At 49.5% G+C, this 14,219-nt stretch overlaps 1 protein-coding gene across 1 annotated transcript in view; it reads right to left on the reverse strand.

The window, feature by feature from the left end:
• Window positions 1–14,219, reverse strand: part of MCOLN2 (mucolipin TRP cation channel 2) — a 44,748-nt gene that overhangs the window by 7,132 nt on the left and 23,397 nt on the right. Inside the window, exon 12 of the mRNA XM_083157877.1 lies at window positions 12,813–13,019. Coding sequence (XP_083014003.1) covers window positions 12,813–13,019 — 207 coding nt within the window. The remainder of the gene's footprint in view (window positions 1–12,812; window positions 13,020–14,219) is intronic.

Consider the following 14,219-nt stretch of genomic DNA (forward strand, 5'->3'; position numbering starts at 1 on the left):
ATCACATCACACGTGTAGTCAGCAGACAGCACATACATGACAGAGTGATGGGAGTAGTCTGATATACCATAACCCATCACATCACACATGTAGTCAGCAGACAGCACATACATGACAGAGTGATGGGAGTAGTCTGATATACCATAACCCATCACATCACACATGTAGTCAGCAGACAGCACATGCATGACAGAGTGATGGGAGGAGTCTGATATACCATAACCCATCACATCACACGTGTAGTCAGCAGACAGCACATACATGGCAGCATTGTGGAGGCACAGACTGATGGGAGGAGTCTAATATACCATAACCCATCACATCACACGTGTAGTCAGCAGACAGCACATACATGGCAGCACTGTGGGGGCACAGAGTGATGGGAGGAGTCTAATATACCATAACCCATCACATCACACGTGTAGTCAGCAGACCGCACATACATGGCAGCACTGTGGGGGCACAGAGTGATGGGAGGAGTCTAATATACCATAACCCATCACATCACACGTGTAGTCAGCAGACAGCACATACATGGCAGCATTGTGGGGGCACAGAGTGATGGGAGGAGTCTAATATACCATAACCCATCACATCACACGTGTAGTCAGCAGACAGCACATACATGGCAGTATTGTGGAGGCACAGAGTGATGGGAGGAGTCTGATATACCATAACCCAGCACATGTGTAGTCAGCAGACAGCACATACATGGCAGTATTGTGGAGGCACAGAGTGATGGGAGGAGTCTGATATACCATAACCCATCACATCACACGTGTAGTCAGCAGACCGCACATACATGGCAGCATTGTGGAGGCACAGAGTTATGGGAGGAGTCTGATATACCATAACCCATCACATCACACGTGTAGTCAGCAGACAGCACATACATGGCAGCATTGTGGGGGCACAGAGTGATGGGAGGAGTCTAATATACCATAACCCATCACATCACACGTGTAGTCAGCAGACCGCACATACATGGCAGCACTGTGGGGGCACAGAGTGATGGGATGAGTCTAATATACCATAACCCATCACATCACACGTGTAGTCAGCAGACAGCACATACATGGCAGCAGTGTGGAGGCATAGAGTGATGGGAGGAGTCTGATATACCATAACCCATCACATCACACGTGTAGTCAGCAGACAGCACATACATGGCAGCATTGTGGAGGCACAGAGTGATGGGAGGAGTCTAATATACCATAACCCATCACATCACACGTGTAGTCAGCAGACAACACATACATGGCAGCATTGTGGAGGCACAGAGTGATGGGAGGAGTCTACTATACCATAACCCATCACATCACACGTGTAGTCAGCAGACAGCACATACATGGCAGCATTGTGGAGGCATAGAGTGATGGGAGGAGTCTAATATACCATAACCCATCACATCACATGTGTAGTCAGCAGACAGCACATACATGGCAGCATTGTGGAGGCACAGAGTGATGGGAGGAGTCTGATATACCATAACCCATCACATCACACGTGTAGTCAGCAGACAGCACATACATGGCAGCAGTGTGGAGGCATAGAGTGATGGGAGGAGTCTGATATACCATAACCCATCACATCACACGTGTAGTCAGCAGACAACACATACATGGCAGCATTGTGGAGGCACAGAGTGATGGGAGGAGTCTACTATACCATAACCCATCACATCACACGTGTAGTCAGCAGACAGCACATACATGGCAGCATTGTGGAGGCATAGAGTGATGGGAGGAGTCTAATATACCATAACCCATCACATCACATGTGTAGTCAGCATACAGCACATACATGGCAGCATTGTGGAGGCACAGTGTGATGGGAGGAGTCTGATATACCATAACCCATCACATCACACGTGTAGTCAGCAGACAGCACATACATGGCAGCAGTGTGGAGGCATAGAGTGATGGGAGGAGTCTGATATACCATAACCCATCACATCACACGTGTAGTCAGCAGACAACACATACATGGCAGCATTGTGGAGGCACAGAGTGATGGGAGGAGTCTACTATACCATAACCCATCACATCACACGTGTAGTCAGCAGACAGCACATACATGGCAGCATTGTGGAGGCATAGAGTGATAGGAGGAGTCTAATATACCATAACCCATCACATCACATGTGTAGTCAGCAGACAGCACATACATGACAGCATTGTGGAGGCACAGAGTGATGGGAGAAGTCTAATATACCATAACCCATCACATCACATGTGTAGTCAGCATACAGCACATACATGGCAGCATTGTGGAGGCACAGTGTGATGGGAGGAGTCTGATATACCATAACCCATCACATCACACGTGTAGTCAGCAGACAGCACATACATGGCAGCAGTGTGGAGGCATAGAGTGATGGGAGGAGTCTGATATACCATAACCCATCACATCACACGTGTAGTCAGCAGACAGCACATACATGGCAGCATTGTGGGGGCACAGAGTGATGGGAGGAGTCTAATATACCATAACCCATCACATCACATGTGTAGTCAGCAGACAGCACATACCTGGCAGCATTGTGGAGGCACAGAGTGATGGGAGGAGTCTGATATACCATAACCCATCACATCACACGTGTAGTCAGCAGACAGCACATACATGGCAGCATTGTGGAGGCATAGAGTAATGGGAGGAGTCTGATATACCATAACCCATCACATCACACGTGTAGTCAGCAGACAGCACATACATGACAGAGTGATGGGAGTAGTCTGATATACCATAACCCATCACATCACACATGTAGTCAGCAGACAGCACATACATGACAGAGTGATGGGAGTAGTCTGATATACCATAACCCATCACATCACACATGTAGTCAGCAGACAGCACATGCATGACAGAGTGATGGGAGGAGTCTGATATACCATAACCCATCACATCACACGTGTAGTCAGCAGACAGCACATACATGGCAGCATTGTGGAGGCACAGACTGATGGGAGGAGTCTAATATACCATAACCCATCACATCACACGTGTAGTCAGCAGACAGCACATACATGGCAGCACTGTGGGGGCACAGAGTGATGGGAGGAGTCTAATATACCATAACCCATCACATCACACGTGTAGTCAGCAGACCGCACATACATGGCAGCACTGTGGGGGCACAGAGTGATGGGAGGAGTCTAATATACCATAACCCATCACATCACACGTGTAGTCAGCAGACAGCACATACATGGCAGCATTGTGGGGGCACAGAGTGATGGGAGGAGTCTAATATACCATAACCCATCACATCACACGTGTAGTCAGCAGACAGCACATACATGGCAGTATTGTGGAGGCACAGAGTGATGGGAGGAGTCTGATATACCATAACCCAGCACATGTGTAGTCAGCAGACAGCACATACATGGCAGTATTGTGGAGGCACAGAGTGATGGGAGGAGTCTGATATACCATAACCCATCACATCACACGTGTAGTCAGCAGACCGCACATACATGGCAGCATTGTGGAGGCACAGAGTGATGGGAGGAGTCTGATATACCACAACCCATCACATCACACGTATAGTCAGCAGACCGCACATACATGGCAGCATTGTGGAGGCACAGAGTTATGGGAGGAGTCTGATATACCATAACCCATCACATCACACGTGTAGTCAGCAGACAGCACATACATGGCAGCATTGTGGGGGCACAGAGTGATGGGAGGAGTCTGATATACCATAACCCATCACATCACACGTGTAGTCAGCAGACGGCACATACTTGGCAGCAGTGTGGAGGTACAGAGTGATGGGAGGAGTCTAATATACCATAACCCATCACATCACACGTGTAGTCAGCAGACAGCACATACATGACCGAGTGATGGGAGGAGTCTAATATACCACATAACCCATCACACGTGTAGTCAGCAGACAGCACATACATGGCAGCATTGTGGGGGCACAGAGTGATGGGAGGAGTCTGATATCCCATAACCCATCACATCACACGTGTAGTCAGCAGACAGCACATACATGACAGAGTGATGGGAGTAGTCTGATATACCATAACCCATCACATCACACATGTAGTCAGCAGACAGCACATACATGACAGAGTGATGGGAGTAGTCTGATATACCATAACCCATCACATCACACATGTAGTCAGCAGACAGCACATGCATGACAGAGTGATGGGAGGAGTCTGATATACCATAACCCATCACATCACACGTGTAGTCAGCAGACAGCACATGCATGACAGAGTGATGGGAGGAGTCTGATATACCATAACCCATCACATCACACGTGTAGTCAGCAGACAGCACATACATGGCAGCATTGTGGAGGCACAGTCTGATGGGAGGAGTCTAATATACCATAACCCATCACATCACACGTGTAGTCAGCAGACAGCACATACATGGCAGCACTGTGGGGGCACAGAGTGATGGGAGGAGTCTAATATACCATAACCCATCACATCACACGTGTAGTCAGCAGACCGCACATACATGGCAGCATTGTGGAGGCACAGAGTGATGGGAGGAGTCTGATATACCATAACCCATCACATCACACGTGTAGTCAGCAGACAGCACATACATGGCAGCATTGTGGAGGCACAGACTGATGGGAGGAGTCTAATATACCATAACATCACACGTGTAGTCAGCAGACAGCACATACATGGCAGCACTGTGGGGGCACAGAGTGATGGGAGGAGTCTGATATACCATAACCCATCACATCACACGTGTAGTCAGCAGACAGCACATACATGGCAGCATTGTGGAGGCACAGAGTGATGGGAGGAGTCTAATATACCATAACCCATCACATCACACGTGTAGTCAGCAGACCGCACATACATGGCAGCATTGTGGAGGCACAGAGTGATGGGAGGAGTCTGATATACCATAACCCATCACATCACACGTGTAGTCAGCAGACAGCACATACATGGCAGCATTGTGGAGGCACAGACTGATGGGAGGAGTCTAATATACCATAACATCACACGTGTAGTCAGCAGACAGTACATACATGGCAGCACTGTGGGGGCACAGAGTGATGGGAGGAGTCTGATATACCATAACCCATCACATCACACGTGTAGTCAGCAGACAGCACATACATGGCAGCATTGTGGAGGCACAGAGTGATGGGAGGAGTCTGATATACCATTACCCATCACATGTGTAGTCAGCACACAGCACATACATGGCAGCATTGTGGGGGCACAGAATGATGGGAGGAGTCTGATATACCATAACCCATCACATCACACGTGTAGTCAGCAGACAGCACATACATGGCAGCATTGTGGAGGCACAGAGTGATGGGAGGAGTCTGATATACCATAACCCATTACATCACACGTGTAGTCAGCAGACAGCACATACATGGCAGCATTGTGAAGGCACAGAGTGATGGGAGGAGTCTGATATACCATAACCCATCACATCACACGTGTAGTCAGCAGACAGCACATACATGGCAGCATTGTGGGGGCACAGAGTGATGGGAGGAGTCTAATATACCATAACCCATCACATCACACGTGTAGTCAGCAGACAGCACATACATGACAGAGTGATGGGAGGAGTCTAATATACCATAACCCATCACATCACACGTGTAGTCAGCAGACAGCACATACATGACAGAGTGATGGGAGGAGTCTAATATACCATAACCCATCACACGTGTAGTCAGCAGACAGCACATACATGACAGAGTGATGGGAGGAGTCTAATATACCATAACCCATCACACGTGTAGTCAGCAGACAGCACATACATGACAGAGTGATGGGAGGAGTCTAATATACCATAACCCATCACATCACACGTGTAGTCAGCAGACAGCACATACATGGCAGAGTGATGGGAGGAGTCTCATATACCATAACCCAGTGGTCTCCAACCTTATTTGAGCGAGAGCTACTTGCGACAGAAAAAGACAAAAAAAACCTCCCGGAGAGCTACTAAAATTTTACCAATTCCCCTGATACTATGTCGCACACCGTACTGCCCCTGTGCAATATGCTGCCCACTGTAAAGCCCGACACATTATGCCAAACATTGCAATGCCCCTCACACCTAATGCATACCTTCCAACTTTGGCAGTGGATATAGGAAGATATATGCGTGAGCCGCAGGCCGAAATTTTTTGGGCACCGTTTTGTCGCTGTGAGGGCAAGGCCAGTGCTGTGTGAACTGCCCCCAGCTCCACTGCCAGCCTGATTAGACCATTGCACAGTGTCTAATCCCCGCAGGACAGTCCCCCAAAAAATGGGATGTCACACAAAAATTGTGTGTGTTGAGAGGAGGGCATTATGCCACACCGCAATGCCCGACACACTGGTGTTATTGCTCGTTGCCAAGGGGGGGTTAATGTCCATTGGCAGGGGTTCTTGCTCATTGCCAAGGGGTCACTGCCTGCATCTTCCCCCACACACCTCTGTAGGGCCGGATTAAGGTCTGTGGGCACCAGGGACCCCACCCCCCCTCAGACAGGGGCATCATTTCCCTGCCCCTGGGAAGCTGGCACCACTCTCACATTACATATTTAATAGAACAATGGACGCTGCATGGTTCTGTGCGATGCCGACACAGAATGAGATCTGTGATTAGACTTCACAGAGGACTTACCACCAGCCAAACCCGCGCCCTGCTCTCAATCAATGCGTATTTCTCCTCGGAGGGAGCTTCCAGGGCATTGCTTCTGCAGCTTCTAGAAATAGCCCTGCAGAGATCCAGCAGCCCATGCCATCCCTCCGCTGCCGCCAATTCTGCTCCACCGTTCAGTACGTCATACCGCATCATGATCTGTCCTATGTCGGGTAGCGCTGGCGCCGGGGGTCCCTGCGTCGTATGTTAAGTCAGCAGTGGGGTCCCTGCAGCGGATGGGAAGTAACTACTTCCCATCCGCTGCAGGGACCCCGCCACTGACTTAACATACGCCGCAGGGACTCCCTACCCGCCAGCGCTACCCGACATAGGACAGATCATGATGCGGTATGACGGACTGAATGATGGATCAGCATTGGCGGCAGCGGAGGGAGGGCATGGGCTGCTGGATCTCTGCAGGGCTATTTCTGGAAGCTGCAGGCGGGCAATAGTGGTCGAGCCACCCGTTTTGCTCAGGCGAGCTACTGGTAGCTCGCGAGCGACGGGTTGGCGACCACTGCCATAACCCATCACATCACACGTGTAGTCAGCAGACAGCACATACATGGCAGCACTGTGGGGGCACAGAGTGATGGGAGGAGTCTAATATACCATAACCCATCACATCACACGTGTAGTCAGCAGACAGCACATACATGACAGAGTGATGAGAGGAGTCTAATATACCATAACCCATCACATCACACGTGTAGTCAGCAGACAGCACATACATGACAGAGTGATGGGAGGAGTCTGATATACCATAACCCATCACATTACACGTGTAGTCAGCAGACAGCACATACATGACAGAGTGATGGGAGGAGTCTGATATACCATAACCCATCACATCACACGTGTATTCAGCAGACAGCACATACATGGCAGCATTGTGGAGGCACAGAGTAATGGGAGGAGTGTAATATACCATAACCCATCACATCACACGTGTAGTCAGCAGACAGCACATACATGACAGAGTGATGGGAGGAGTCTAATATACCATAACCCATCACATCACACGTGTAGTCAGCAGACCGCACATACATGGCAGCATTGTGGAGGCACAGAGTGATGGGAGGAGTCTGATATACCATAACATCACACGTGTAGTCAGCAGACAGCACATACATGGCAGCATTGTGGAGGCACAGACTGATGGGAGGAGTCTAATATACCATAACATCACACGTGTAGTCAGCAGACAGCACATACATGACCGAGTGATGGGAGGAGTCTAATATACCACATAACCCATCACACGTGTAGTCAGCACACAGCACATACATGGCAGCATTGTGGGGGCACAGAGTGATGGGAGGAGTCTGATATCCCATAACCCATCACATCACACGTGTAGTCAGCAGACAGCACATACATGACAGAGTGATGGGAGTAGTCTGATATACCATAACCCATCACATCACACATGTAGTCAGCAGACAGCACATACATGACAGAGTGATGGGAGTAGTCTGATATACCATAACCCATCACATCACACATGTAGTCAGCAGACAGCACATGCATGACAGAGTGATGGGAGGAGTCTGATATACCATAACCCATCACATCACACGTGTAGTCAGCAGACAGCACATACATGGCAGCATTGTGGAGGCACAGACTGATGGGAGGAGTCTAATATACCATAACCCATCACATCACACGTGTAGTCAGCAGACAGCACATACATGGCAGCACTGTGGGGGCACAGAGTGATGGGAGGAGTCTAATATACCATAACCCATCACATCACACGTGTAGTCAGCAGACCGCACATACATGGCAGCATTGTGGAGGCACAGAGTGATGGGAGGAGTCTGATATACCATAACCCATCACATCACACGTGTAGTCAGCAGACAGCACATACATGGCAGCATTGTGGAGGCACAGACTGATGGGAGGAGTCTAATATACCATAACATCACACGTGTAGTCAGCAGACAGCACATACATGGCAGCATTGTGGAGGCACAGAGTGATGGGAGGAGTCTAATATACCATAACCCATCACATCACACGTGTAGTCAGCAGACAGCACATACATGGCAGCATTGTGGAGGCACAGAGTGATGGGAGGAGTCTAATATACCATAACCCATCACATCACACGTGTAGTCAGCAGACCGCACATACATGGCAGCATTGTGGAGGCACAGAGTGATGGGAGGAGTCTGATATACCATAACCCATCACATCACACGTGTAGTCAGCAGACAGCACATACATGGCAGCATTGTGGAGGCACAGACTGATGGGAGGAGTCTAATATACCATAACATCACACGTGTAGTCAGCAGACAGCACATACATGGCAGCACTGTGGGGGCACAGAGTGATGGGAGGAGTCTGATATACCATAACCCATCACATCACACGTGTAGTCAGCAGACAGCACATACATGGCAGCATTGTGGAGGCACAGAGTGATGGGAGGAGTCTGATATACCATTACCCATCACATGTGTAGTCAGCACACAGCACATACATGGCAGCATTGTGGGGGCACAGAATGATGGGAGGAGTCTGATATACCATAACCCATCACATCACACGTGTAGTCAGCAGACAGCACATACATGGCAGCATTGTGGAGGCACAGTGATGGGAGGAGTCTGATATACCATAACCCATCACATCACACGTGTAGTCAGCAGACAGCACATACATGGCAGCATTGTGGAGGCACAGAGTGATGGGGGGAGTCTGATATACCATAACCCATCACATCACACATGTAGTCAGCAGACAGCACATGCATGACAGAGTGATGGGAGGAGTCTGATATACCATAACCCATCACATCACACGTGTAGTCAGCAGACAGCACATACATGGCAGCATTGTGGAGGCACAGACTGATGGGAGGAGTCTAATATACCATAACCCATCACATCACACGTGTAGTCAGCAGACAGCACATACATGGCAGCACTGTGGGGGCACAGAGTGATGGGAGGAGTCTAATATACCATAACCCATCACATCACACGTGTAGTCAGCAGACCGCACATACATGGCAGCATTGTGGAGGCACAGACTGATGGGAGGAGTCTAATATACCATAACATCACACGTGTAGTCAGCAGACAGCACATACATGGCAGCACTGTGGGGGCACAGAGTGATGGGAGGAGTCTTATATACCATAACCCATCACATCACACGTGTAGTCAGCAGACAGCACATACATGGCAGCATTGTGGAGGCACAGAGTGATGGGAGGAGTCTAATATACCATAACCCATCACATCACACGTGTAGTCAGCAGACCGCACATACATGGCAGCATTGTGGAGGCACAGAGTGATGGGAGGAGTCTGATATACCATAACCCATCACATCACACGTGTAGTCAGCAGACAGCACATACATGGCAGCATTGTGGAGGCACAGACTGATGGGAGGAGTCTAATATACCATAACATCACACGTGTAGTCAGCAGACAGCACATACATGGCAGCACTGTGGGGGCACAGAGTGATGGGAGGAGTCTGATATACCATAACCCATCACATCACACGTGTAGTCAGCAGACAGCACATACATGGCAGCATTGTGGAGGCACAGAGTGATGGGAGGAGTCTGATATACCATTACCCATCACATGTGTAGTCAGCACACAGCACATACATGGCAGCATTGTGGGGGCACAGAATGATGGGAGGAGTCTGATATACCATAACCCATCACATCACACGTGTAGTCAGCAGACAGCACATACATGGCAGCATTGTGGAGGCACAGTGATGGGAGGAGTCTGATATACCATAACCCATCACATCACACGTGTAGTCAGCAGACAGCACATACATGGCAGCATTGTGGAGGCACAGAGTGATGGGGGGAGTCTGATATACCATAACCCATTACATCACACGTGTAGTCAGCAGACAGCACATACATGGCAGCATTGTGAAGGCACAGAGTGATGGGAGGAGTCTGATATACCATAACCCATCACATCACACGTGTAGTCAGCAGACAGCACATACATGGCAGCATTGTGGGGGCACAGAGTGATGGGAGGAGTCTAATATACCATAACCCATCACATCACACGTGTAGTCAGCAGACAGCACATACATGACAGAGTGATGGGAGGAGTCTAATATACCATAACCCATCACATCACACGTGTAGTCAGCAGACAGCACATACATGGCAGCATTGTGGGGGCACAGAGTGATGGGAGGAGTCTAATATACCATAACCCATCACATCACACGTGTAGTCAGCAGACAGCACATACATGACAGAGTGATGGGAGGAGTCTAATATACCATAACCCATCACATCACACGTGTAGTCAGCAGACAGCACATACATGACAGAGTGATGGGAGGAGTCTAATATACCATAACCCATCACATCACACGTGTAGTCAGCAGACAGCACATACATGACAGAGTGATGGGAGGAGTCTAATATACCATAACCCATCACATCACACGTGTAGTCAGCAGACAGCACATACATGGCAGAGTGATGGGAGGAGTCTCATATACCATAACCCATCACATCACACGTGTAGTCAGCAGACAGCACATACATGGCAGCACTGTGGGGGCACAGAGTGATGGGAGGAGTCTAATATACCATAACCCATCACATCACACGTGTAGTCAGCAGACAGCACATACATGACAGAGTGATGAGAGGAGTCTAATATACCATAACCCATCACATCACACGTGTAGTCAGCAGACAGCACATACATGACAGAGTGATGGGAGGAGTCTGATATACCATAACCCATCACATTACACGTGTAGTCAGCAGACAGCACATACATGACAGAGTGATGGGAGGAGTCTGATATACCATAACCCATCACATCACACGTGTATTCAGCAGACAGCACATACATGGCAGCATTGTGGAGGCACAGAGTAATGGGAGGAGTGTAATATACCATAACCCATCACATCACACGTGTAGTCAGCAGACAGCACATACATGACAGAGTGATGGGAGGAGTCTAATATACCATAACCCATCACATCACACGTGTAGTCAGCAGACAGCACATACATGACAGAGTGATGGGAGGAGTCTAATATACCATAACCCATCACATCACACGTGTAGTCAGCAGACAGCACATACATGACAGAGTGATGGGAGGAGTCTAATATACCATAACCCATCACATCACACGTGTAGTCAGCAGACAGCACATACATGACAGAGTGATGGGAGGAGTCTCATATACCATAACCCATCACATCACACGTGTAGTCAGCAGACAGCACATACATGGCAGCACTGTGGGGGCACAGAGTGATGGGAGGAGTCTAATATACCATAAGCCATCACATCACACGTGTAGTCAGCAGGCAGCACATACATGACAGAGTGATGGGAGGAGTCTAATATACCATAACCCATCACATCACACGTGTAGTCAGCAGACAGCACATACATGGCAGAGTGATGGGAGGAGTCTCATATACCATAACCCATCACATCACACGTGTAGTCAGCAGACAGCACATACATGGCAGCACTGTGGGGGCACAGAGTGATGGGAGGAGTCTAATATACCATAAGCCATCACATCACACGTGTAGTCAGCAGGCAGCACATACATGACAGAGTGATGGGAGGAGTCTAATATACCATAACCCATCACATCACACGTGTAGTCAGCAGACAGCACATACATGACAGAGTGATGGGAGGAGTCTGATATACCATAACCCATCACATTACACGTGTAGTCAGCAGACAGCACATACATGACAGAGTGATGGGAGGAGTCTGATATACCATAACCCATCACATCACACGTGTATTCAGCAGACAGCACATACATGGCAGCATTGTGGAGGCACAGAGTAATGGGAGGAGTGTAATATACCATAACCCATCACATCACACGTGTAGTCAGCAGACAGCACATACATGGCAGAGTGATGGGAGGAGTCTGATATAACAGACAATTCAGATTTTTAAGACTCCTTGAATCACTGACTGAGATAAGAAAAGTCATCAGCCTGATGGTCAGCAACATGGACTCGCGGCCCCATGCTTAGAAGGACAGGATATAGGAGAACAGATTGTCACTCATGTCACAGCGCTGCTGATTGGCCAATTGGTCTTGCTGCTCAGTATGGAGGAAATGAACATTACAGACATTTACAGCAGCGCTCACCTTAATGGTGTCGTAGGAGTCCGTTATAAGTGCTATAAAGAGGCTGAGGATCATGTAGATGAAGAGGCTGATGAAGGAGTACAGGTAGAGCCGGCTGAACAGCCACACGAGCGTACTCTTCTGCTGGATCTGCGCAAATGTGGCAAACATGTCGTCGCCATTCACCAGTGAAAAGAGACATTCAGCCACCGTGTTCAGATCCTCAAACTGCAACAAAACAGAGGAATTAGGACCTCGCTCGGCGGGGTAATGCTGGCTGTGCACAAGCGTGGATATCCTTAATCCCTGGCCTGTGGTACACAAGTTTCCATTCCATCTCCCTATTACATACAGTACCCGCACAGGCGGAGTGTACCACCAGTCACCCCCGCCCACAGGCAGAGGGGACCAGGCGGCACCCCCGCCCACAGGCAGAGGGGACCAGGCGGCACCCCCGCCCACAGGCAGAGGGGACCAGGCGGCACCCCCGCCCACAGGCAGAGGGGACCAGGCGGCACCCCCGCCCACAGGCAGAGGGGACCAGGCGGCACCCCCGCCCACAGGCAGAGGGGACCAGGCGGCACCCCACCCACAGGCAGAGGGGACCAGGCGGCACCCCGCATACAGCAGATGGAGATTTGTGGGATTGACCAGTACTCAGGCCTACACAGCCACTGTGCCTCACTGATGTGTCAGGGAGAGGGTGCCAGGTGCTTCCATGCCATGTGGTGCAGCATTGGCAAACCAGGTTATTATAGGACATAGGAACATGGAAGCTTATTGGGACCCTCCATATCATTTGCCGCAATCCAGCCGCAGTCTGACAGGAAGCCGCCATTGTTGGTGTGTGCCTGGGCGCTTGGGGGGTGGGGTCTCTGACATCAGCGCTGACCACTTGGTCGCAGATTAGTGGAAGCCTCACACGTACTCTACTCGCGGCAGGTGCACTGCCATGTTCTGAGAATTGCATATGGCTCTGCACAGCAATCAGCGATGGGTGCGCAGTTCTGCAATGGCGTTTATTCTCACTGTACGGCGATCCATCCTGAGTTACCCCCTACTCACTACAGTGCGAGGTTGGGGGTTTCTTACAGACGTATCAGCACGTGTAATGTCTTAGAGAGCTCTCAGCATGATCTGTGTGTGCGGGGGAAGTGTACAGATCACTAATGTCCGGATACAGAAGTACGAGGCGTCTAATTACAGCGCTAATGGCTGGCGGCCTCATTTACCATGTACATTCCCAGAAACACCTCTCTTCCTAATAATTATGTGATATTTAACCCCCTCGTCATTACTTTGGGAAGTATATCGGCCAGGGGGATACGGATCTTCTGTTATATTACAGTATTCATTATAGCATCCTGCAGTTACTCTTCCCTGTCTGGGGTGCTGCTTCTAGCAGAATATGCTCTGTATTTCAGCACT

The sequence above is a fragment of the Crinia signifera genome, chromosome 8, assembly GCF_055691185.1.
Source record: "Crinia signifera chromosome 8, ASM5569118v1, whole genome shotgun sequence".
NCBI classification, from domain to species: Eukaryota; Metazoa; Chordata; class Amphibia; order Anura; family Myobatrachidae; genus Crinia; species Crinia signifera.